At 51.0% G+C, this 26,451-nt stretch overlaps 1 protein-coding gene across 1 annotated transcript in view; it reads left to right on the top strand.

The window, feature by feature from the left end:
- The window catches only part of MN1 (MN1 proto-oncogene, transcriptional regulator), a 37,643-nt gene extending 16,657 nt beyond the window's left edge, over positions 1-20,986 (top strand). The window contains exon 2 of the mRNA XM_068412313.1: positions 15,744-20,986. Within this exon, the coding sequence (XP_068268414.1) occupies positions 15,744-15,925 (182 nt within the window). The 3' untranslated portion in view covers positions 15,926-20,986. The remainder of the gene's footprint in view (positions 1-15,743) is intronic.
- Positions 20,987-26,451: the final 5,465 nt, after the last annotated feature.

Below are 26,451 nucleotides of genomic sequence, written 5' to 3'. Positions count from 1 at the left end.
CAGTTCGTCTACCTTTGTGACTCTCCGTCTGAGTTGATACCTTACTCAAGAGACTTGGCATCTGTTTGTTGTCTTTCTGACTGTTGCTCCTAACTGACACTGAGCTTAATCCAAATTCTGTTTTGGAAAGGGATATTCATAGTCAGTGAGGCTTTGACTGCTTTCAGTCGTCTTTCAATAGTCTTCCAATTGAAGAACAGAAAAATACTATACTCCTCATTAGATGGGTTACATAATAGCTATTTATTCAGTCACAAAATTTCTCTTTTGTGATTCACTTTTTGTGAATCACAGTAGTTCAGCGAAGATTGCAAGATGACTTTTACTGCCAAATATGCGATTCCCTCGAAGCAAATGCTGAAAATGTAAATATTTCAGTGTAGTTCTTTGTAACTTGCGAGTTTTGTATTGATGGGACGTTGGCTCTTGAGTTTCTGTGTAAAATGAAATGAAAAAGCCCACAAAAATAACCATTTTTGTAACATTTTTCCAGTAGCTCTGGAAGGGAAACGTTTCTGAGTAGTTACAGTCTGCTGCCTCATGTGGTGCTTGCAATGCGCGGTGTTGTGTACAGGGTTACACCGAGTGCTGTTTTGTGTTAGTGCTCGGAAGCCTCGGCCGTGCTGGGGGGTGCCGAGGCCCCGCAGGACAGACCCCCCTGGCAGGTACAGTGGTCCCGAGTGTCACCTGCCAGGTGGGACAGTCACCGTGTGGCACCGTCCCTCCCCGTGCTCTGCAGGTGACCAGGCACTGCTGAGCGGGGTGTCCCGGTGTTGGGCAGCCATCTCATTGCTAGGGGACGTGGAGCTCGGTGTCTGAGGACACAGGACAGCCAGCCAACGCGTGGGCTGCTCTCTGCTCCTGCGCTGGCTGTCCCGTGCCCGAGGACAAGCGCGCCTGTCCTGAGCAGTGAGTGCTGCCCTGCGTGAACGGTACCGCTCGAGGAGGGCTGCTTCATTCCGCTCTGGGTGTGAATTTCTTAAGCATCACCATGATTTTTAATTTTTTTGCTGTGGTGCTCAGCGTACCTGGCAGGCACGCTGCACACTAAGTTGTGATTGTAAGTGTTGGTTGCTGCAGTAAAAATCTTGATGGCCATTGTTTCTATCAAAAAAACCCCCTCTCATCTTCAAAGTCGCTGCTGTTACAATAATTTTCTCTTTGAACATGTCAGGATTCTGTCTTTGATTATATACTGGATTGTCTCTTGTCATTGCATAATGATTTTTTTTTTGGGGTAGACAGAGACATTTTTTCAGTTCATCACAGTTCTTCCCCATCCCAGTACTTCTTTAAGAAAGAGACTATGTTGAAAACAGGTATTTAAGAATATAGATCTTCAAGAAAATAACTGGTTTTGACTTTTTATTTTCCTGGGAATTTTATAAAGCTGATGTCAAATACAGCTTTATTTTACAATTTTAACTTAGACTTTCAGAATTTCCATTTCCCCCCTCCCTCTTCTTTTTGCTTTTGATTGCACCAGAAATCATTATTTCAGAGATTTTCTTCCACTTTTTCGTTTGCTGTCTTTGCAACTTACACCACACAAAAAGAATAGATCTCTGTAATTCTACCACCGGTTTGTTCAGCTTTCAAGTTTTGGAAAAAAAAAAAAAAAAGAGAATGGAAAAAGGGGGGTTTGAAAATTAAGTAATGCTTGTTCTTTTATCAAAAAAAGAATGTGACAAACTAGATTTTTCCGTTTTGTGTGTCTTTATTCTCTGAAGCTGGGAAGGCTTTAGAAAAGAAATGTTGGAAAAGAAAATGGGGGAGATAAGTGATTAAATAAGCATTAACACTAATTTTTGTGGCTACTGAGGAAAAGGAAGAACGGATGAACTCTCAAGGCCAACTTTTAAAAAATATATGTGAAAATTAAAAACCGTTTGGAACAATGAGTAAGTTGGTGCCGTGTTAGTGATGCCGTTCTGACGGCTGGCTCTGCTGTTCAGCATCCCAGCTCCTGGCCTGCTCCTGGGCAAGGAGGTGGCTGTGTGGGAGTGGAGGAGGCATGGCTGCCAGCACGCCCTTCCAGTGGGGTGGAGGTTGGTTGGCTGGTTGGTTGGCTTGTTGGTTGGCTTGTTGGTTGGCTGGTTGGGTGGTTGGTTGGCTAGTTTTTAAGGTGGCTGGCTGACCTCGGGGACCGAGCACTCTGCTGACAGACCTTCCCTGCCCTGCTCTCCGTCAAGGACTGGTTCAAAGCCTTGGCAAGTGCTCACTGGGCCACTTCCATCAGAAGCCGTTTTCTGGCTTATATGGTGTGTGCTGGTGGTCTGTTCACTCTCCAGGGACATGAGTTTCTGTTGTTGCTGTGATGGGTGCTCACTGTCATGTTGTGGCTCTCTGAGCTCAGTGGTGGGATGAAGGTGCCCTGGCAGCGGAGCTGCTCTCCCACTGCTGCTGAGGAAGGGTTTGGTGTGGAGGGATGTGCCAGCTTTGCGGCTAGTCATGGCTGATGGCTTCGGTTGTGGTGCTCTGCACTAGTATGATGTTCACCTTGTATCAAAGGGCAGGGACCTTCTGAAATGGAAGGTGCCTTGGAAGGTCCTCCCAAGCCTCCCTGAGCAAAGTGAGGGACCAGGGACAGGAGCATTTGCAGTTGTCTTGCTCCATGTGTATGTGCAGTCTCTTCCATCACTGAGTGATGTCGATGCCACCAGAGTAATGGGAAAACTGGATGAAAGTGGGGGATAGTAAAACTGCGTCAAGCACTGAGCAGATTTATCCCTTGGAAGATGGGTATTCTGTAGGGATGGCAGAAGACCCCGAGCCCAGGTAAAATCTGCAGACCTATATCTGGTTATGATGAGGTGTGTGCACACTTCCAGCAGGTTGTTGTAAAAACACATTACTTGATGTTGAGTATGACGAAATCAAAGATCCCCTCTCCGTGGGGTTTGCCTGCGTGGTTTCACGTGATGGAAGTCTTTGCCGTAGAGGTTGTAAATCCTGGCTGTGGTTTCAAACAGACGCTTTCTGCCCTTGTGTTTTGTAAGGAAAAGAGGTGAAAAGGATTCACTGTATCTTTAAACTTGTGGATCCTTAAAACCTCCCTGGAAAGTAGAAGGGGGAAGGGACCCTTTCAGGATTAATTAAACAGAGATGTCTTGCTGTAGACTTCAGGGTTTACTGATAAAGGCCAGCCCCTCACTCATGTCTGGTGGTGGCTGCTGTTATTTAATCAGGGCTATTACAAGGAATCTGAGCAATCTTCCCTTTCTCCTCCTCTGTCTTCCATTTATCTGTCCTCCCAACCTGTTTGTTTGCGTACAGTTAAGTTTTCCATGCCAGGAGAAGCAGGTTGGAAATGTCAGGGGTCAGGCTGCAGGCAGGGCAGGCAGGGAGCAGGCAGCCCAGCTCCCCTGCAGCCTCTGACTTTCTCAGAAACCAGAGAGATGTTTGTTCCAGGCAGGATTAACTCTTTCAGCACAGCTGCCTTCTGCTCAAGAAGACCTGGAGGACTGGAGGCGAGGTGGGTGCGTTAAGACGCTGCGTTCAGTCTCTGTTCATGCACATATCCTTGCAGTCCTGTTGGCGATGGGTGCTCCTGCTGCCATTTCACTCACACTCTTATCTGAGTCCGGCAGGCTGAGCAGTTCATCTGCCTTGGCAGCTCTGTGGCTGGAGGATGAGGCTGTGTGGATCCACACCTCTGACAAGGACGGAGGACAGCATAATTTGTTGCAGTGCTATTACGGGTACCTGTATTTCTCAGTGCATTTTCCATCCACGAAGTGTGCGATGCTGCTGTTTGGAGACACGCTTTTGAGCAGAGGTGTGACTCAGGGTTTGCCACCTAGAAGCTACCTAAAGACCAGTCAGAATGCCCTTGCCTACGGAATAACCAGGTTTGATGTTGGGCCAATTGACTCGGTACCTCACAGGCTCTAAGATGTGCGTAGTGTGGTGGTTTACACGTGCAGCAGCCCTAGCTGATGCCGCAGTGGTGGCTGGGGTTCGGTGAGGGTTTTGGTTGTATGACTCAAGCTGTGCTACCTGCACCTCGCCCCGCCTGTGTGAATGAAGATGTGATTCAGCAGTGGGTGGAGGATTTTGTTTGTTTGGTGCCTTCTTTGCGTTTGTGTTATGGTCGTGAGGCGGGTGCTGGAGAGCCAAGTCTCGCCTGGTTTGGCAGAGCTCAAAGTGCAGACGGTGCGCTGCTTGGGACGCTTGCAGGTGGAGATTACAAGGTGGTCCTTACGTGGTGGTCACCTTCCTCCACCACTCTTATGTGGGCTCATGGAAAGCGGTGCAGCAGGAGAGCGCGTCGCTGCCTCTGGGGACCGTTCTCCGAGGAGCCAGGCGATCGGGGCGCTTCTGGGTGCCCCCTCCCTGAGCGCAGTCAGGCAGAGCCCACCCCGCTGCCAGCATCACGGGTCAGCCAAGTGTCTGCCATTTTTTCATTTTCCAGGGATACTGGAATTGTTGCGGGTCATAAATCACGTGAGCGTATGGCTGGAAAGGGAACACGGGCCCATATTTCAGCTTTGGGGTTGAGGATGAGACTGTCCGTCCTGTGTTGTACTGGCCCATTTTGTTGATTTACTGGCCTGTGAAACTTTAGAGTTAATTTTTCGTTGAAGCAGTGAAAGTCTGTCTACCCGTGACTTTCTTGCTTGAGCAGCTCTTTGCTCCTGATTCGCTGCTATTCTGAGAATTTTGTGAAGACTCCACAGTGATGTGACAATTGGAAGAAAAAGATGAGCTTATATTTTTCTTATCCTAATAGTGGCACTTACAGACGTACCTAAGAAAGCCAGGTTTCTTTATGGTTTTTTTTTTAAGGTGAATTTCCCTTGCTGCCATTCCTCCTTCACAGGGGTGTGTATTTCTTCTATCTGATGATTTTTTTGCTTTTCGTTCAGATAGATGTAATTTTAAAACGTGCTGTTCAAACAAACCCTGGTCCTCTTTCAGATTTATGACCCCCAGCTGAATCACCGCACCTTTTGCTGCTTTATGGCATGTTTCTGAATGTACCAAGTCCATTATATGGCAACATTTCCATCTCTTTCTGTAGCCAAACCAAAATTTGACGTATACCAGAATTTGGGATTTTTCTATAGCAGAGAAGACCTAGCAAGAATTTACCCACAAAGTGCATTTTGGGTTGGTAGCATCAGATACCAGTCCAATTTGCAAACACTTAAATGTTTTTCCAGCAGAGATTTTGACCCTTCGTTAACAAACTCGGCCTTCCTGACAATCCTGCTTTAAGTTACTTTTCGTAGACTCTTTAGAAATTGTCTGTTAATTACCAGGGACTTGCAAACCGAATTTGAAACCCATCGTTCCTGGAGTGTCCCGCCTCTGCCTTGCGTGTTCCTCGCACAGGGCGGGCCCGGGGGTGTCCGTCGCTGCCCGCGGCGCTGCGGGTGCTGTGGTGAGACCCAGCTTTGTTCTAGGGTCTCTGCTCTCGCTTTTCTCTCACTCTGAGCAGTGAAATCGTTTGAGCTCCTTTTGATTCCAGGGAGGCTGTTTCCCAATGTCCCCTCATATAAGCCGCTACTTCTGAGAGACCAAACCGCAGCTGGAGGTATCCTAAAGAGGAACGGGATGTATGTCAAGGCAATGCTATAAATAAATGGGATAAAAGAGCTAAAGATCCTGGATGCTGTTCCTTCTCGCTTACTGTTAGCCTTTGGTAAGCTCCAGTTGTATTTTCACAAATATCCTTGAACTTGTGTGGTTCAACCCAGAGCATTAACGCACACGATCACCATTTCTTGGTGTGCGAGAGCCTCAGATGTGTGAGGCCCCTGGGAGAGATTGACTTTGCCTGTGGCAGTTCTGTGTTACGGTCTCGTAATTGTGAGTTATAGATCGGGCAGAGGCACCTCGAGGAGCCGGGGGCAGAGCTGGGGGGTGGGAGGGACTGAGGGGTGGGCAGCTGGGGGACCCTCGGTCCCGGACCTGGCAGGCAAGCTGGGTGCAGAGCTGGCTTTGGGACACGAGGACAGGGCTCCTGCTGATTTCTTTGGGAACAAGGAGACTGAAGACATAGAAGTCTTTGGCCAGCTGTATCCCAGCCTTCTCCTCACAAGAGACTGATAATATTTCAGAGACAAATTCCCTTTTTTACACTTGGCTAACAAGTACTCATTTAATTTGCATCCTGAAACTAAGCAACCACAAACAAAGTTCTTTGAAGGGAATCTTCTTCTTTCATTCTGTTTTCACTTCATTTAAGGAAAATAGAGATTTCCATGCATAATATGCGGGGCTTAAATATCCCACTTATTGTTGTCATTTCTATTTTTTTCCCCAGCAATTATGTAGAAGCTCTTGCACAAATCTGATGAGAGAAAGCTGGAATTTACATGTTTCCTCCTCTGTGGCGCTCTGTGCATAATCACCATCTATTCATTGCCTGCACAAGCTCCGTTAATACACCCACTTCCCCTGCCAGGGTGAGTGGGCATTTTCATGCTATTTTTGGAGCCTGCTCTGCGCAGTGAAACTCGCATTAGGCTGAAGGTGATACTGGTCCTTTTGACCTGGGTGTCCTCAAGGCGAAATGAGCTGCAGCAAAACCTACTAGAATGATACAACGGGTTATAGAGTGAATTGACGGGTAAATATCGCTCTTTTGGGCACCGTCCCCTGGCGAGGAGTCGAGCCGGTGGTGGTGCAGCGGCAGAGCGAAGCTCAGGCCCGCTCGAGCCATTTTTCAGCGTTTAACGTGCATTCAAAGGTTCCGTCATAACGGGAAGAAGCAACTTGAGGATGGATGAACGCAGGAGCCCGGGATGCCGTCTGACGGCGGCCTGAGGCTGTCTGAGACCCGCAGCGAGCTCTGGGGAGCGTGGGCCGGTGCTGGCTGCTCGTGTGGTGCCCGCGGGACAGGGCAACGGCGGGCGTTAGTCACCGCTAACAGCTCCCTGTTAAATGCCAAGGTGGCGATTTGATGTAGAACATTTAAGTAGCGTCTTTTTGGCCTGTCTGAAATAATACTAGGCCGTGTCCAGGAACAGGTTTTAGTTAAATGAGGGCATGTCGAGAGAGGGACTTCACATGGGCTGGAGTTGTGCGTAAAGCTGCCGTGTGATAATTTGCGTGCATATGAAATAAATTTGAAAGTAGTGGGTGCAAAAACCATCATTTCCTTACTCATCACGGATGTGTGGGTTGTTACCCTCGGTGAAAATAGGCTCAAAGCGTTCAGTTAGTGCAAGTGATGTATGCCAACAGCAGGGAAAACATGGCATCAGCCAACCAATATTCACTCCTACTGCGGAGTTCTCCTGTTCACGTTATGTGCTGGACGCAGAGGTAGGGACGTGGCTGAGACAGCCACGGCCTGTTGGAAGGAGGGTTAGGAGAAGCCGTTTGTCCCATGCCAGGGCCGAGTGTAAGTCTGGTGGAGCCGGCGGGTGGGATTTAGGCAGTTCACTCCTTTCCGAGATGAGCAGTTCTCGCTTTTTGCAGGGGGAGGACAGGCCCCGAAAAATAATTCAGAGCTCCCAGAGGATTCACCGGTTCCATGTGGTAGCGTGTGAATGTCGGGAGCATCGGGTCGGCTGTGCTGGGATGGGTTGCAGTTGCTGGACTCCGTTTGTTTTCTCTTGGAAGCATCCAGAAATGGTTTGACTGTTGGTGGCAGTTGGTTTGGTTTGATTTTTAAAGCCAGTTTTCCTCACTTGGGCAGGGCCATAGCTTCTCATACAGTGCAGAGCTTAGGAGAGCACGGTGTCGGTGATGGCACTGGGGAGCCCGACTGGCGGTTGAGAGCCGTGCGGTTGGGTTGGGTTGGCTTAGACCGTGGTTTGGCTGTCAGTAGCTCGCCTTTCCATGGCTGTTACAGAGGAGCTGTAGTTTGCCTGCGTGGGGAAGGCAGGGCCAGGCTCACAGAAAGCAGCACCGCAGCGCTGGAGTCGTGGTGGGACCTGGTTTGCAAGAATGGTCTTTTGTGAGAAACAAAACCCCGACGTCGGCCTCTTCTTGAGGGGGGCAGGCAGAACTCCCCTCTGCGGTTCGCGTATTTTGCAGTAAGGCCAGCCTGAGAGTTAACGTGTTAAACCAAAAAGAGGAACTGGAGGTAGCCAAAAGAGAGGAAGGATATGAGTTAAAAACAGTCCGTTGTCCCCGTGGGCGTCTAGCAGGGCACAGGAGCTGGTGCTGTCCTAAGGTACGGAGCTTCTGGCTTCCCCCTCGGACACAGGGCTTACATTTCTTCTCAGAGAGTCGTAGCGTTGGAAAGCAGTAATTTAACAGTAGCTTCCAGAGAAATAAGTAGGTGTTGGCAGTTTCACAGCTTCTGTGAAGCCATGGACACGTGTTGCTCTCCTGCTGGGCAGTGGGCAGCAAAGTGGGGATCTGTGTGTTCCCCCTTTCTCGTCCCCTCCCGGCAGGGTGGAGGGAAGACGATTTTTAAACCAGCAATGTCATTCCCCTCATCCACACCTCATTCATTCTGCATCTTCAAGGTCACTCTACGTGTAAGATGACTGCCACCTTTTCCACTGATAGGGTTAGCATTTTTTCCTACTTAAACAGTCTTTTCACCAGTTTCTTCAGACACCGGCATGTGGCTGATGGTCTGAGTTTGTCCTCAAGTGATATCTGCCCGGCTTGGTGCTGGAGCTGTAGGGTAGGACGCTGCAGTCTGACTGTAACCCTACAGCTGTAACAACAAACCCTTAACGCTGCTGTGGGTTTGGGCAGCCTCCCTGTCACGGTATGCGCATCCTTCCATTGCTCCTGGTGAAAACAGGAGCATGAAAAGAGGTCAAGGGAGAAAAAAGAAAAATATGTATTCACAGCAAGCCCTCTGTTTCTGTTATCTGAATTCTGTGCGAGCAGCGAGCACCGATGGAGCTCCGTGCCAGCCCTGAGACCACTGAGAGCAAAACAAACATCTTTGCAGCATGGGCTGATACATGCTCCCTTCAGAGTCGCAGGCACCTCCAATTAATCATGCTGTCTGTGGAGGAAGAGGCTTTGAGGATCAGGACGTTGCCAGACCTGATGGGCTGATGAGGGGTGGGCACCACTCAACGTTAAGGGTAAATGGGCTGTGTTCCCAGCCCGAGTGAGCGGGGACGGCCGTGCCGTGCCTTGCCTTCAGGTGAGCAGTGTCTTGTCCACATGCAGCAGAGTCAAATGCTTTAATGGTGGTTTGCAGGATATGCGAGTGGTGTGGGACAGTGCTCCGTGCTGTGCACACGTGTTTGACTGGAGAGCCTTCCCTCTTTGTGAGAAAAGCTTCCACAGCGCAGCTGGCTGGGTCTTGGCAACAGATCTGTGGGCTGACCAAGCCAAATGACTTCTTGAGACGTTAATGAGTGAGCTGTGACCGATGCCCTGGAGTTGGAGTATCTCTGCACAGCGCTCCTGGTCAGCAAAGAGGGGAATCACCTGGTGCCCGTTTCGGCTGTGCTTGCCCTCACCAGTCCTTGGCATCAGCTGTTCACCTTCACCACGAACACTTCTGACTGCCATTAATTCTGTTCATATCAGGGAGGGTAGCACCTTTAAGCATCTTATGGGCTTTAAAAATTGCACAGGTTACACAAGACAAACGAAGGAGCGAAATCAGCGTAAGAGGAAGGTTTCAGTGATGGAGCAGATGGGGCTTTTCCCTGAGCGCCCGCAGAGCGCGCGGTGCTGCGCAGTCCAAAGCCAGACAGCCTGTGCCCCAGGGCGTTTGGAATAGGGGGACGGATCCAGCCCGCAGCGGGGCGCAGGTTGCCAGAGGTGAAGAAAACTGAAAGTGGTGCGAGTTTCTGGAGCAAGCAGGTGGCAGGTGCCCGTTTGTGTTTATAAACACATGCAGAACATGTGGTTACTTCTGCTCCCACGTCGGGAAAATGCCTTTGTCCGGGGTTTGGTCAGTGCTGCAGCGGTGAGGGAGGAGGTGGCTCGTTTGTTCATCAACACAAATGAACTGGTTGTGTTTAAAAATACAATTTTAGGAGTAAATTAATCTGTCGAGAGTAGGTCCAGTGTGCAGGGAAACATGAAATGTTTTCAGACCTTATTTTTCTTGAAAACTGAAAAAGATGATTCTGTGCTGTGTACAAATGCAGAGCTATGTGCCTGAACCAATATGTCAAACTGTCATGTGGGAGATTTGGTGAAAAACATCTTGTCCTAAGGGAATAATTTTAAACACTATATGTAGGTTTGCTGCCTCATAAGAGATCATTACTCAAATCTATTCCCTCTTATGGTGGCTTGGCCTCTGCTTAACGGGCGCAGAGTGAACAGAAGCCTATTAACGCACCCTTTAAGAGTAGTTATCAGATGGTAAAGGGGAAACTGATCTCTGGTCAGGGAATATAGTGTTTTTGGCCAGATCCTCTGGTTTAGCCTTAACAAGATCAGTAGCCATCCAGGGGCTTCACGCTCGGCTGGCCATCGAGGGCGGCGGCGGGGCCGTGCTGTGCCGGGCGGCCGGACCCTGGGCGGCGCGGGCGGCTGGGGCTTTGTCAGAGCCGGTGAAGAAGTGTAAGGGACGAGCCCTGGGGCCAGGCGCCGTTCCAGGGATCTTCACCTCCTGTTTGTCACTTCAATCTCGCAGGAACGCTGAAATGTGGAGTGGAACCCCTTCCCAACCAGACCCCTACCAGGCGGTGGCTGTGCTCTCGCTCCTGCTTGTCGCTGCCTCCCGCTCCTTTTGGTGTGGTGGTTGTGGCAAAAGCGGGGGGAATGACACGAGCAGCACCTGAAGAGCAGCGTAAACTCCCGGTGCCTCTGTGTAGCATCCGCGGTTGCCTTGACTACACACCATCCCTCCCTCAATTAATCTCCTCTCTCAAGAGACAATGCATGTAATGCATTCTAACGTTGGAGGAGAACTCATTTTTAATGGGATTAGCTTACCTAAAAATCAGGACACACCTGGGTTTGCGTAGTGTTTGGGGTGGTCACAGTTAAGAGAACATGTTTATTTTTAGAGAATGCATATGAAGGTGCTGCGTGAGGGAAGAGGCTTTACATAGCAGCTTAACGTGGGCTAAGGAAAAAGGGAGTGAGAAGGAAGCTGGAGGGATTGGAAGTGTGTATATGTGGTGTCTTCAGCAGCGAGGAGAGTGTCAGGGTCTAATGTCACTAGAGAGAAATGTGTTTTTCCTGGGCTGATGTGAAAAAGCAGCCTGTGGTGTGTGTGGTGAATTTTTGGTGGAGCAGAACTCCTCGTTTTCTCCCTGTGTCCCAGCTGCGGGCTGCCCACGGGTGGCAAGGTCCTGTGTTAGCTGCCGTGCTGCCACTGAAAGGTTTTTTAGTCTTTTGGGAGGTGACGCTGTCTGCGCGTGCCCCTGCCGCTGCGGGGGGAGCAGCCCGGCCCTTCTGCCCCAGCTGCCTGGTGCGCTTCTTACCGTGGATTTTGTGTGTTGTTGTAACAGCTGAATGTTAGCAAACTCTTCAGGGAATACTTTGAAATATTTACCTAAGACATACAGGTGTGAACTGCAATAAACAAACTTGCTGGAGTAGTGGCTGCACACAAGCATGGGAGGGCTGTGAAAATGGCTGGGCTTAATTCACTTCCATGTTCCAATGCATGTTTGCAAATATTTCTTTGCCATCGGCACCCAGCTCTTCCAGGTGTTGTGGCTGGCTCTTGGAAGTGCCTGTGCACAAGCTGAGCTAATAATATTAATCAAACCTCCTGTTAGCTTCCCGGGCAGTCAGTGGTTATTGCAGGCGTTTTCTCTGCTGTGAGCAATTTTGCACAGTTGGTTGGGACACACAGCGCTGGGTTTTACTCGTCTTTATCTTCCTTGGAACTACGGAGTGTGGGTTGCTGCTCTGGACAGGCTAATGCTGGGATGGGCTGTTACAATTAAGGTAAAAGGAAGAAATAGATTCCAGTGCTAGAAACTGAAGCTCGATCCGTGCAGTAACTGGCTTTTGGGACCACCGTGACTTCCCCCGGCCGCGGTGTGTGAGAAGGTGCCGCCGAGGGGCGGGCGCCGGAGAACCCCGCTGCGGTGGCAGGCAGCGCGGTGGCTGTCGCTCTGCAGGTGACTGTCCTCCCTGCCTCCACACCCCACACTGCATACAGGGTCGTGGGGGCTGCCACGGCCAGGATGGGCACTGACCACAGCTTGTTGGGGACTGAGCCATTTCCAGACTCCTTGTGGTCTTTGGTCACTGTATGGCTTTGCGCTTCATGCCTCCCCTGCAGACACGTTGTGTACTTACGTGTGACGTTTTACCTCTGCTTCAACATTTGCTGTTTTCAAGCAGCACAGCCTGTCCTTGAACCGGGTGGTTTCACTTGCATCTGTCCCAGGTTCTGTTGTGTCACATCCTTCGGTTTGGAGAGGAAGTCTCCACCCAGACCATCTCGAGAGCTCGGGTATGGAGGGTGGCCCTTATTACAAGGGCATTGCTTTCATTGACAACACTTACACCTTTCTTGCAGTAGTTGCTAATAGAGGCAGTTTAAACGTCATTTGTTTGAAAGCTCCTTGCTTTCGGCGAGGTGTGCTTCATGACTGACAGTGCTCTACCTGAAACCTGGCAACGGCGAGGGGTGACGTGATCACACCATCCTGCATTACCTGACTGATTTTAACGTGCTGAGTCCCCTCGGTCTCTGCTGACAATACCCCAGGTACTGCCCGTGTGTGCTGCAGCTGCTGGGGCACTGCTGGTTTGGAGGAGGCAGAGGGACAGCGAGGAAGGCTGGTGAAACAAGTCTGCCGGGAGAGTATTACTGTTTTGGGCAAGCATCAGGCGCTGTCTCATGCTTAAGAACATAATTCCCGTCAGGTGGATCAGCACAGCTTTCCTTTTTTAATACAAAGGGCTTTTTTTGGAAAAGCATCATAGCTTTGTCAAGGCAGAAATATTGGAAGAAAATAAATTGCACTGCGTATTTCCCTCCAGACTGACTCTGAGAACACTTGTGCTAATGCGAGCCTTACTGCAGGCTCTCATCCTCTTTTTGTTTGGATTTGAACGCATCGTTTTCTGTGCTCTTAACACTAGACCAGGAGAGCTTGAGCTCCCCCACAGTGGTGTTTGGTTAGGCATCATGTGGACAGTGGCAACCAGCGTTAACTTTGCAAACTTAGGATCGGGTCCTGCTCTGGGAACCCATCTGTGCCTCTCCTGGTGGTGTCCCCAGCCGAGAGGCCGGTCTGCTGGAGCCCTGCACTAAATGCTCCTTGCAGAAACACCGCCGCGACCCCCGGGCCCCTCGTGGCAGCAGTTCAGCAGTGGGACTCTTTCCTCTTTCTCTGCGGCAGAGGAAGAAAGCTGCTGTCACAAAGACTAATCTCGAGGCGCTGGCTTTTCCTGTGCCGAGACCAGCGTGTCCTGTGTGTTCAGGGCGACCTAAGCATAAAAAATATTAAAAATACTGTGTGCATTGTAAGGGATGTGAACAGATACAAATAAGAAAATTGTTTCCCTTTCTCAGTTCTCGGCAGAATCCCATTTGGGTTTTAAACATTTTATAAACGAAAAGTTATACAGGTGTATTTACATTCAGGATAGTAAGTTTAAATAGAACACTTTGTCAAAAAGCATTTATTCGGGGAATCTTTTTTTTCCCTGTGATTTTTCCAAAGTGGCGTCATAAGGTCGGCTTGGGACTCACTGGTGTGCGGTACCGCGGCTGGTAGCCCCGCGGCTGGTAGCCGTGCCCGCTCCAGCTGCGTTGGGTGTTGCACGGCGAGCTCCGCTCTGCGCTTCAGCTCTGCTCCTCGGTACTGCTTGTTTGTCAGAACTGACTGAAAAAACCCAGCCCCAGCTGCGGGGCCGTAATCCACTGCGCGGGTCGGAGAACGTGAGCGTCTTCGACCCGCTGACGTGTGACTCTTTGTTCGAGCAGGGAGCGGGGGTGTCCCACGGCAATGCAAACCCCGAGCGCGGCTGCGCTGGGCTGAGGTGTGTGACGAGCTTTGTGTTGGCTTTGCACATGGTTGCACTAACGCGGCGCACGGCTGAGCAGGCAGCAGCGCTGCTCTGGAGCCGCCTTCCTGCTCCCGTCGTTTACAGCACTGTGGCCCCGGGTTCTAATTAGTTTCTCTGTATGGTGTTATGATGCTATTTTGAATATGAGCATCTCTGACATCCTATAACCAAGCATTAAAAGCATTTTCCATTTTAAATCAAGGACTTCCAGACTTGCTTAAGATTATTTTTTAATATTTCTGTGATGGTGTAACAAGCTGTTCAATTCCCCTTTTGTATCTGGTGTAGCAGCTGGTTAAGTGAAACAAATACAACTTGCTCCATGAAGTGTGGTAAACCCGCACTGCTCAGCTCCGTGGAACATGAGAAAGATGATGTGAAGAAAGGTCTTGAGGAGGTTAAACGTTCACAGCAGTTTTCTGGCACATTTGGCCCGCTCCAGCATCGCCCTCAGCCCCGCGCGATGGGAACTCAGGGTCCACCAGAGAAATTACGGTCCCTGCGTTTGCTGGTGCTGCAGCGGGGCTGCTCTTACCTCTTGTGCTCTGGGTGGATAGGAACCAAATGGAGGGTGAGAGGAACTGCAGGCTGCCTGGCAGGATGATGTTGGCTTTTTTTGTCTTGCCTTGCACCGTTCCTCTGTCTACTCACCATTTCTACCCCACACAAAGCCCTCCTTCCAGGGTCGGGGGGCTGCCTGCATCGGCGCGGGCATCCTCCCTGGCAGAAGCAGCGGCATTCCTGGGGTGCGTTGGCTCCGAGAGGGTGTTCGGGGCTGGTGGGCCGGCTCCTGGGGAGAGGGGAGCCAGCCCCAGCCCGCGCCAGGCTGCCAGCCCCAGCCGGGCTGCCCAGCACCCGCTGCCTTGCCCTGTCAGAGGGGCTGTGAGAAGGCCCACGGAGGGGCTGCTGGGGACGTGGAGGGGCTGCTGGGGACGTGGAGGGGCTGCTGGGGACGTGGAGGGGTTGTAAGGCGAGGGATAAAGTGTGGGGGTTTTGTCTTTGGGCTTATTTTGGTGATTTGACTAAGAGGAGTGGAGAAGCACTAAAGAAGTGATTGATTTCAGCGAGGAAGAGGGTGATGAAAGAAAGATGTCCCTGGCTGTGCCGGGCAGGGAGAGGGCACGTGCACCAAAGCAAATTTGGAAGATGAGAAAAATGCAACAGAGATTACTTGAAAGTGTTAAGAATGGAAGCAAGGAAAAATAATGGAGTGACAGTGGGACCGAGTCACGAGTACGTGGTAGTAAGCTTTGGAGGGAACATTTCTAGCTACTCTCCATATTATCTGTGAAATCCAGAGGAAGAAGGCCTGGGACATTGTAGAGGATGTTTCAGTTAAACTCTTTAATTTCTGTGGTTAACAGAAACTAATGGTGGCTAAGGATCAAAGTCGTAAAATGAAGAAATTATAAGAAAACTGTTATCGTGGTGCTCCATTAAAAGAGGTGAACAGGGAGACCCGTGTCTGTAAGAGGCCGATGATGGGAACGACCTGGAGCACACGGAGGGTTCGGGGCTGTTTCCTGCTTGGGGAGGTTTCCATGCTGGTTTCAGAGATGGAGGGTGCACAGGGAGCGAAAGCTCCCAACGGTGCTGCAGGACACACATAACCAGTCGTGTGTACACCCCCGGCGCTCAAATGTGTTGCTGATTTGCTTTAAAACAAGTGCATGTGAAAGAGAATATTTTTGGTGAAAAACCATCTGGAGCAGCTCACTGTGGGTGGGAAGACGGAGTGGTGGGGACGCCGGGGGACGCCACGGGCGCGGGTGCAGGGACGCAGGGCCATCCCCGCTCCGGCCCGCGGTGGTGTGAGGCGGTGGGGTTGCATTCACAGGTCTCCTAACGCTCTCTCTGTGAACCCTTTCCAGCCCACGACCTTCCCCCGAGCAAGACGGCGGCGGCGCAGAGCGGCAGCCACCTGCAGTGCCTCTCGGTCCACTGCACGGACGACGTGGGCGAGGCGAAGGGCCGGACTGCGGTGCCGACGTGGAGGTCCCTGCACTCGGACATCTCCAACAGATTTGGGACTTTTGTGGCCGCCCTGACTTGAACAAAAGAAATTATTTTTTTTTTTTCCTCTTTTTAATTTCAAAGGGCCGCTACTGCTAGGTGGACTATTTTTCTAGGTTGGTACCTGCTTAGTGGCATATGGACTGGAAAGGGTTAATTTAAAGTAAACCTCAACTTTTTTTTAATCTTCTGCCACAGTATGTTACCAGTGTTAACCCTTCTGCAGTTAGCACACTTTTGCTTAAGATTTTCCTGCTAGACCACTTTTTCCCATTATTCTGTAACCTTGGCATACATTTATAGATGAGGCCTTTTCCTTTTTCATCTCAGCGTATGTCCAAGTCACGTATGTCATAATAAGACAAAGATCCTCCTCCTCCTTTTCTTCCTCATTTGCTTTGTTTTTCTTTTTTTTTTTGTTTTGCTTTGTTCAGTGCTTATTACAATGGTGATCCTGAAGAACAGCAGTTCAGGAATAAACGCCGGTTAAAGTGAAATGGTCATCATTATATTATATATTATATATTATATTGACACCCAGCTTTTGCCAGTCACATACAAACCAAACAGTTAATGCTCTGTTGAATATTCAGGCAACGAGCCTGCCCTTTCCTGAGAAAACGATGTTCTGTTATTAATAACATTGAGCCGCGCTTGCTCTCCGCCTCCCCCTGCGAGGTGAGGACGCTCGTTCCTGTAGTTACCTTGGTGAAGCCCAGAGACGGAGCTCTGTCGTGAACGGGCTGGTTCAGGCACAGCCGGGGAAGGTACAGAAAAGTGTTTCTAAATAAGTCTAGCAGGAAGTTTGCATAATAACTGGGAGTCGTTATCTCCTCCACTGAGCGCCCAGGCCCCCTCGCTGCTTGCGAGGCGGAGCGGGGGCTGCCCCCGGCGTGGCCGCAGCCTCCGGGTCCCGGTGATGCTCCCACGGTTCCCCCTTTATAACTGCTGCAGGAAAAAATCCCCCAGACCCCCCGCACGCCTCCTGCGTGTGCGGTCCCACGGCGCGGTGTCCCAGAGCAGGAGCTGGCGGCATGGCTGGAGCTGGGGCTGGGTCCGTGGCCAGCTGTGGCCGGTGTCCCCAGAGCCCTGCCAGGCGGCACGGCCGCACCCTGCCCGTGTGTCACCCATTTTTAGCTGAAGGAAGATGCAGTTGATGGGAAGGGGGGTCCAGCGTTCTGTGTACTTGTCTGCGGGGTGCCCCAGCTCCTGCCACGGCCGTCCCGGTGCAGTGGCAGCAGCCAGGGGGTGGCCCAAGGGAGGGGATGCGGGGGGGCTGTATGCCCAGGGCCAGCGTTCCCTAATCTGCCAGGGCAGGGAGACCCCGCGTTAGACCCCCCTGAACTCATTCGAGGCCCCCTTGTTGCCACGCATTGAAGAACAGTGTTACTGGATGCACACAATGAAAGGAAAACCATACTTTCCTGCTCGTGATAGATAATACTCATTCGAGAAGAAAGTTGGAAGCAAACCAGATAAAAACCCGACTGACACGATGAGCCGACACTCCTGTGGTTTTACGTAACGCTGCCCATTATTTGTGTCTCCTCTGAGTACAGGAGCGTGAGCCGTCCCACCCCACCCGGGCCAGCTCACTCCCCTCTGCTCCCTGAAGCTTAATAACGTCACTGGAGATTTAGGTTTTAGCTGTGAAATAAAGGTCGGCCTCGCCAGGGTTATTTATTACTTCTGTCAAGAATTCACAAAATGTGTCCCTCCTCAAGGGATGGAGCTTGAAGACTGCTTTGTATTTTATCTTCCATGATTGTGCTGGGCCTTTAATTATTTTGAAGTAATGTTCTCAGTAGACACCAATGGAGAGGAAGTTCTGCCTAAAATGCCAACGGCGCGGGGTGGTCTGAAATCCTCACTCGGTCCCACGTGGCTTCAGAGAGACTCTCAGTGTTTGGAAATGTTATTTGAATGTGCTCTTATTAACCGTGCATGGATCGATTTCCTCTTATGGGTCTGGTCAGTGACTTGACTTGGGATATATTTGCATAGTTTTGAACCTTGATTTTTAATATTATTTTACTTTTTATTGAAGCTGGAGCTGCCACGAGGATGAGGATTTTTGCCCATCCCGGAGCAGTTGGCTGTGGAGCTGCCTCACGCCCGCCTGGTTGGGAACAGAAGGCTGGGATGGTTTGTACCTTCTGTGGGTGCGTGTGCTACCGCGAGCTCAGAGCTCCTCCCGTACCTGCGATAAAACATCACCGTCCCCGGCAAAATACCTCCTGGGAGAAAAATAGTTGTCAGCCCCCACTCTGGAAGATGCCTCTTTGCTTGTGATTTTTTAAGTCCCGGTTCACCCAAGTATGTGTTTAACTTTAAATCCTGTCTAGCAAAGGACTTGGGGCTGATGAGCTGGGGGATGTCTGGTGGCATTCCTGTACGAGTGCGCCCCGGTGGCTTACTCCTTTGTTTTTAATTTTTCCTGCTGTGTTCAAGAGAACAGGTTTTTCAGGCTCCCTGGGCTCGGGGATGCACACCCTGCGCTACCAGGAAGAGTCCTCTCGCTGAACGCCGCATCAAACGTTGCAGATGGCTTTTAAAGAGAAATCCTCCTTCGAGGAGAAGCGGTGACTCAGTTGGTCCCACCCACCCTTTTCTCCTGGGTTGCTCTCTGCAGCTGGTGCTGTTGCTCGCATCCACTTGGGACTTGTTCACTTGCTCACAGAAATACCAAGTGGAAGCGATTCCTTAAAACCCAGCGGAATCCAAAGTTTGAAATCCCATGACACGAGGAGGACGGGCTGTACGGAGCCAGGGACGTGTCTGCAGCTGGGTCTGCCCCGGCGCCGCCGGCACTGCTGGGCCCCGCAGTGGCTGCAGCGGGAGGACGGGGTTTGTAGATAGTCAGGAGTTAAAAACAGCGGCTGAGTGTCTTCTGGGCCTTATTGTCCCTGTTGTTTTGCTGAATGATATGGTCGCAGGCAATCCTTTTGCTAACCTCCTATCCGTTTGATCTTGCTTAATTTAAGTGACATCAACTGAGCAAAAGGAGACGTTGCGAGCTTTGCTCGGGGCAGCTGTTGGCAACGCCAGGACCAGCCTGCGCTTTTATGGTTCCTTTGCTTTTTGCCAAAGATCAGAACAGAAAGGGTACATATGACTGGCCAGGACAGGCATCACTTCGTGCTTATGACCTGGAGTATTTGGTACTGACAGCGTATGCAGAAGGCCAGAGCTTTGTCACAAAGCTTGTGTTGCCTGCAGCAATTTCATTGTACTCATTTTCTTCATTAATTTGACACTGAATGCACTGATTTTTTTTAACATATATAAAATATCAGCATAGCCCTACATGGTAAGAATTGAAATGATTTAGTCTTCTGAATAATAACACTTCCAACTGAAGCATGTTTGAGAGCTGTAGGTAGAAGCCTGTTGTGCAGGAGGTGGGGTGCACTCTGTTGTGGAGAGGGACACTGAGGCACAGCCAGCGTCAGCCCACGCTGGGTCGGAGGCTCGTTGGTGGCAGAGCTGGGCTGTACCCGAGGTCTGGCCTCTGCTCGCAGCCCTCGTTGCTGAGCCGCACGGCTCGAGGCTTCCTTCAGAGGATGAACCGGTGCAACAGAGGGTGGAATTTTTTGAGCCACGTGTTCCCCAAATGCCTGGGTGAAGCCAGAGCAAGGTGAACTCGCATGTGCTTGTCCTACAGGGCTGCCAGGCAGCGGGGAGGTTGTACCAAGAAGCCAAAGACCTGTGGTAAATGTGCCATTAACATGCACAAGCTTTGCTTTGGATGATGAACAACAGGTAAAATGCGGCTTCGCATTTTCTGGAGACTTCGGGCATTTTCAGTCTCCCACGCAGCCCCGTGCCCCAGTGCCGGGTCGGGGGAGCCTGGACGTCACTGACCTGACCCAGCTCGCTGACGCCTTTGGTGGTTGTTAAAAGCATCTCTGCACTTAATCTTCAAGTTAAAATGTAGCAGCAAACTGAGCAAAATCTCTCTTACATTTAAATTGGGATGAGTGATAAAATATCTCTTTGCCAAAAAAAAGGGAAGAATAGGCCTTATTTATTGAATACTCTTGTGAATTTTCTCCAGATCACTTTTTCCTGGGGTTACGCGTTCTCCGCTGTTCCAGCTCGGTTGTTAGAGCATCTGTGAGAGAGGGTTTAGACTCATTTTTATTTAGTTACGGTGACTTCCATCACATCGGTAAGGATTCATTGTGTGGTTAGGGTGGAAGGGAATGAGCATCGGAACGAGCATCACCCAGGTCCGGTGGGGACTGTCCCAGACCCTGCACGTCTCCGTGGCTGCGCGGAGCCTGGCTGCCCTCCCCCGGCCGGGGCTGGGCTGGGGCTCCCAGGCACCAGCAGCGCGGAGGGACGGGGCGAGGGAAGGTACGGCTGCCGGGGGAGACGCGGGCAGAAACAAACCGGTGAATTTTGGTTGTTTTTGTTAAGCTGCAGTGTAAGGTTTTCTCAACTACTAGATTCACAGCTGCTCGATGGATGGTGTGTAAGAGCATAACCCATTTTTATAGAATTGTTTCTCCTTTATTGCTTAAGGCTAATGGAGGAAATAGTCTAATTTTTGTCTTAGAAATTCTCTATTAAAATTGTTGGTTTGAGTCCATCCGCTCATAGATCCTGACTGATGAAACTGCAGGCTGTGATTTCCGGCAGTTATAACTTTATCAATATTCACTACCCAAGAATATTACAGCTTTAAAACAGCCTTAAGCAAAAGGATGTTATTTCTTTGTACTAAATTTGGTTCATGGAAAAGAAAAAAAAAAACACAAAACCTCAAAACACTGGTAATCCGTACTGCATAGCAAACTCTTCTGAAAAATGTTATTGCACATGTAAAATATGAAAACTTGACTCTGCTGTGTGTTAGGCAATCCTGTAATCTTTTTTCTTTTTTTTTTTTTTTTTTTGATTCTTGTTAAATTCATTTCTTAAATGCTTGGTTGGAAGACTGTGACAATAGCTCATGAAATTGAGTGTTATTTTTCTTTCTTTTTTTTAAATATGTAAAGTGCAGTCTTCTGTATTCATGCATATTGTACATATCTGTATATGTTTTACTGAGCAACTAAATAACAATAAATATGATGTTAATGGTGGCTATTGTATATTTCATACCACGTTTGTTAATTTTTGTGGTCAGTCCTCTCCCCCTAAGATGTGAGGAAGTGAAACGCACAGGTAAACCCTGGGCCGTGATGCTGGGGACAGACTTGGCCTGGGGAAATCCTCGCGTCCCCTGCGGGCAGGCCCCTCCTGCGCCAGCAGCGCTCCTCTCCCAGCTCCTGGCTCCCAAAAGCCAGTGGAGCTCGCTGCGTGCTGTGCATCACGGTAGCAGATGAAAATGAACCGAGTGATCTTTGATTTCCTGCTCTTTGTGCTGGATTCGCCGTCCCGTAACGTCCGTGACCTCTGGCGATGCTGGCCCGGTGCTTGCTTGCCCCGAACGCTTGCCTTCGTGCCCGGTGCTCTGTGCGCAGGGGCTCGTTTCAGGCCTGTGTCACAGATGATAGTTTATTAACTACAGAAAAGCAAGGAGCTGGTCAGAGAGCTTTTATAGTTCTTGCTCTCCTCATTGTTGTTCCCTGTGCCCCGAGAGTCGAAATCTGGCTGTAGCCATGTCTCTGCTCCCAAGCCATTTAACTGATTTAATTATGTCCTTCGAGTTATTTTCTGCACGAGGCTCTGGCATTCCTGTCACGGAGGAGACCCTATAAATATGTATTGTCTGTTCAGCTGTCAGGGCTCCATCGGCAGCACAGCTGGATCCCGTGTGCCGGGGTCTGCCCGGCCCCTCGCAGCACCAGCAGCCGCAGCGCGCGTGGCCGTGGGGCAGCCGGGGTGGCACGGCCTGGCCCAGCCTGAGCGCGGGCTGCGAGCGGGGCAGAGCCCGGCACGGCTCCCGCGGGTCTGGCCATCAGGTGTTGGAAGCCGTTTGCCTGCAGAGCCTCCGCTCCGAGCCCCTCGGCCCGCAGGAGCACGCGTGTCGGGGCCCGGGCAGAGCCGCACACGGCGGAGCCGGGCAGAATCGCGCGCTGCATTGCGGGTTGCGGGCTCCTGGAGCGGCTCCAGAGCCATTTAAACCCCCTTTTCCCAGGCCGTTGTCCGTGCTAGCTGCTCACAGGCTGCTGCTGACTGTGTGAGAGTGTGGCAGAAGGCATCGCGTGCCCCGCAAACCAAAGTAAATCAGCACAGGAATGAAAATTTGGGTCAATGACGTCCTTTTGGCTGAGAAACTTGCTAGAAAATGGAATTATGATGGTTTTGTTTCAATACGAATTGAGTATTTCCAAAAGTCTCGAAGCCACACGCCTGAAGCAGTTGCTGTCCTGCCTGGAGACCCGAGTGCGGAGCCTCCCCAGCAGCTTTAGCTTTCTTAGCTTTATGGCCAATAACATCACATATATTTTACTTGTAAAATGTCTGAAGACTCTTTGCTCGGGTGAACTCTGTAACATTGTGTCCTGGTTTCATGGGGATAAACTGTACAGAATCCCTTTTCTGTTCCATGTTGTTTCAGTGTGTGCCCAGCTGTGGCTGGTGATCGAGGCCATCAGCAGTTAAACCCAGGGCAGCTGCCCCAGGCTGCCCCACAGGTGATTCTGTGACATTAACATCAGGGTCACTATAAATGGGAAAGCTGTTGGGGAGGGGGGTTCTTTGCTCTGCTCTCTTCTCTCTCTTTCTCCTTCTCATCAACGATTGTTATCCCTGGAGCAACTCACCACGACTCTGTGGGCTAAGTATAATTTTGTGTGTTTTCTATTAGCATTGATATCGGTTTTCTTATTTTATTAAATCTGTTTAATTTTAACTTACGAGCTTCCCTCCTTTCCCAATTCCCTTTCTTGGTCGGGGAGGGCACACTGGGTGACAGAAGCACTGGTTATTGTTTAGCCCCAGGTGCGGGCTGAACGGGGACACCTTGCGCGTGCTGGGCAGAGGTGGAAATAGAGGTGATGTCTGTTCTCAGCTCTCCTGCTTTCTGAGACATTGCCAGAGCTTATTAATGGTAGTGCAGAAAGTGGAGGTGACAAGACCTGAAGAAAATCATTTAGGTGATCTTTGGTTAATTAGTGCAGGATGGCTCCCTGGTCTCTAATTCCCAGAGCTTTGACCAGCACAACTAAAATTGACAGAGCAGTGTGTGTGGGGGGGGGAGCTTAACCTTTTAGTTAAAAAACCAAAGCAACCAACCAACCCTTTATCCCCAGCTGTCGAGTGGGGATAATGTTCGAAGTGATGGAAGGGGAAAGGAGCCCATGGGCTGTGCAGCCTGCGCTGGGATCACACCACCTCTTTCCTAGCACCTGCAGACAGCAGCATGTTTGTGCATCGGCGGAGCCCAGCGGGCGCAGGGCAGGACCCTGCCGGTCCTGGGACGGAGCGGGCACGCGGGTGGGATGTGGGAACAGAGGCTCCTTCGCGTTCTCGCTGGGCCTTGCCCGCGCAGTCACCACGAGGCCGTGAGCCATCGCTCACCCGCGTTATCTCCTGCTGCATCTCGCTTCTATCACCACCTGCAAAACAGACACAGGAAAAACCGTGAGCCCAGGTCAATGTTTGCTGTGTCCTTTTAGGGGCTAGTGTTATTAATCCACAGACAAAGCAGCGGCTGAAATATCACCCTAAATTTAATGTTAAAACATTCATCAATAAAGTTTGGTGTTATGAGGGCTCACATCCTGCTGAAACACCCTCAAGGGTTTGTAAGGCATCGGGGTTAACTGGCAGAGAATATTCAGTGCTGAGCTTCAGGAGGTGGGAACTTTTCTCAATTTCCTTTTATCCTCTGCAAAATGCCCCTCTCTCCCTTCCCCCTTTCTCCCTCTCACCCCCTTTTCTCTTTATAAAGCTGGAATTCTTCCAGACTCTGCTCTGGGCTTGCAAGAAAACTTTACTGTGTAAATTTGCTCTTTGTGTTGGGAGTCCTTTGTTTAAACAGCATTGTGAGCTTGCTGGGGAGGGATGGAAAGAGGGGGAGCTGGGAGGAAGAATTTGAAAAGCCCTGACCCCTGATGAATAAAATCCAGCACATTAACACATTCTTCAATAAATTCATGATTGCAGATAAGGTGGGAGTCCCCAGGGCCGGGCTTTTCATTAACCCCCTGCTGTCTAACCCAAACAGACGGCCGTGTTGTGTTAGCGCGCCAGGACAAGCAGAGCCCTTTTGTGGCCGAGGGGCCGAGCGCGCATGGGGAGAGCTCCTATAGGAAGCCAGGTTACAAAATGGGACTCTATTTCAGAACAAACTCCTTTTGGTTAGTTTGATGAGATTACAGGAGGGAAAAGGCTTTAACAAGGGGCTTATTGAAGCTAAGTAACTGTTCTGAATACAGTGAGGACCAGGGCAGAAAACATACGAGTCCCAAGTAAACAGGCGCCTCTACGGTACGGCTAAAACAACAGGGCTGGACACGCTCGGCGTGGTGGTGATGTGGGGTGTGAACACGTGTGGGACCCCTGCGGGAACCTGTGCACAGCACCAGGCGCATGGCCCCGTCCCCAAAAATGCCTCCCTCCCTCCCAAGCCAGGAAGGGCTTCTGGGTTGTTTATTAGAATATACACATTTTCAAATGGTCTGAATTCTGTGGCTTGTGCTCCCCAGTCTTGGTCTGCCCAGCAACTCAGAGTATCCCTCAGCCCACAGAAGTGTATTTTGGGATGAAACCCAGAAAGTTTGTGAGTTTGTCTCAGGTGAATCCCGTCCTTTGGGAATAAAAGCAGGTATTCTGCCTGGGACCCGGCACGCCTGCACACAGACCCGGCTGCGCTGTTGCACGCCCGTCCTTGCACGTCCTGCCTGGGGACAGCGTGTCTGCACGAGGGCTCTGCGGTGCCGGAGGCTGCATCAGCCCTGGCAGCTCCTACCTTCTGACCTCGCACACCCAGCCGCCTTCCAGTGCTGCTCTTTGGTGTGCAATTTCGGCTGACAATTTAAGCCTGCAATCCCTTACAAGCAAACACCGTGTCTGCTGCCTTCTCTCCTGGCAGCCCTGTGAGCAAATGCGGCAGGGGCTGCTTTTCAGTCTGTTTTAAACTATTTCAATTTCCAAGGTTAATAAAGATAGAGAGTTGTGTGTTATATTTGTAATTAAGTCAAACGATCTCCGTTCATGGACTCTCAAGGTTCCTTATTCTTGATGCAGTGAGATTAGGAATTGCCAGTTTCCCTAATTAACGGCTGATACCCTCAGCTCTGGGATCTCCCTGTGTCTGGCACAATGCTCTGCACGGGTTTCAGCCTGAAATAACCCCAGCGGCTTGTGCTGTGTGTGAATAACCTCCTAAATGTGTTTGCCTTGGAAGCGTGATCCACCTTATCGAGGCTCTTGCCTACGAGCCCTCGTGAAGGCAGCCTGTTGTGGTGAGAGATTGCTGCTGCTGCTGTGCAGTTTAAAGTTTTACCATTGCTCCATCGCATTGACAAGAAGCACCTGGAAGAGGGAAAACCTGGTTGTTTGGGTATGTAGAAACGATGGGCTCAGGCTCTGGCTGCGGGCCCCTGTGACTCGCTGCCCGTTCGCCTGGTGCCGGGCTGAGGGGTGTTTCCTTCCGATCCCCCAAAAGCCCTTTCCCGGCGCTGCTGTCCTGGTGAGGGCAGCGGGTTTGATGGTTCGCACACATGGCTCTGCGGGGCTGACGTGCCTGACTGGAAGGAGCGTTCTCAGCTCCTTCCCATGGAAAATCCATCTGTTCCCCCCCGTCCCCTGGTGTGTGGGGTCTCGGTGCTGGGGCGGGGGCGACAGCGGAGCGGGTATTATTTGCCGTGCACCCTGCCCGGCTGAGTGATGCTGTGCTGTGCTGGAGGTGGTGAGGAGGGGTTGCTCAGGCATGCCCCCCTTTTCCTTTTCCTTCACTTATTATTTGAGACTTTGCTTTGTAAGAAAAGCCTGTTTTTTATAGTTGGGGCTCTGTTATTTATTCCCCTCAGCTGTGCTCACACTGTGCAGAGCCCCTTGGAGAAGCCCTGAGGGGCCAGGGCCCAGGTGCTGGGCTTGGCAGCGGGGGGCTGCAGAAAGGCTCTTGTCAGGGTGGGGGTCTGGGTGTTAATCTGAAGGCAAGGTTTTGTGGTTTTTCTTCCCCTGGAATAATTTAAGTTCAGCTCTTCTCAGGCACTGGTAAGCCTCCAGCAGGACTGCAGAGGGATGGTCACGAGGCAGTGGGGGCACGCTTGCCACTCCCCCGCCGACCCGGCTGAGCCGAACACGGGTGCCAGCCCAGGAGCGGTGCCCGTGCGGGTGATGGCCGTGCCTGGCTGATGTCTGCTCATCCCGGCAGGATCCCAGTTTTGGGTTGGTCTCATGGACCAGCAGTGCATGCTGGTGCCGGCAGCCTGTGGTGTGGACTGGGGTGTTGCTGCTCTCCATCCTGAGCAGGCTGTTGTTGAACAGTCATTAACTGTTGGTAACTGGCCCAGTTGCTGGCCTGGCTGGGCGGGAGGTTGGCCCATCCATGCATGGCTGCAGCGGGTCTGCATCCACGTGGCCGGTGCATCCCCGGGCAGGGCATCCCTTGCCCCCCGCTCGGAGCAGCACATGGCCGGGGGATGGCACAGGTACCTGCTGGCC

The sequence above is a fragment of the Nyctibius grandis genome, chromosome 14 (assembly GCF_013368605.1).
Source record: "Nyctibius grandis isolate bNycGra1 chromosome 14, bNycGra1.pri, whole genome shotgun sequence".
Classification (NCBI taxonomy): Eukaryota; Metazoa; Chordata; class Aves; order Nyctibiiformes; family Nyctibiidae; genus Nyctibius; species Nyctibius grandis.
This window is presented reverse-complemented; position numbering and strand designations above follow the sequence as displayed.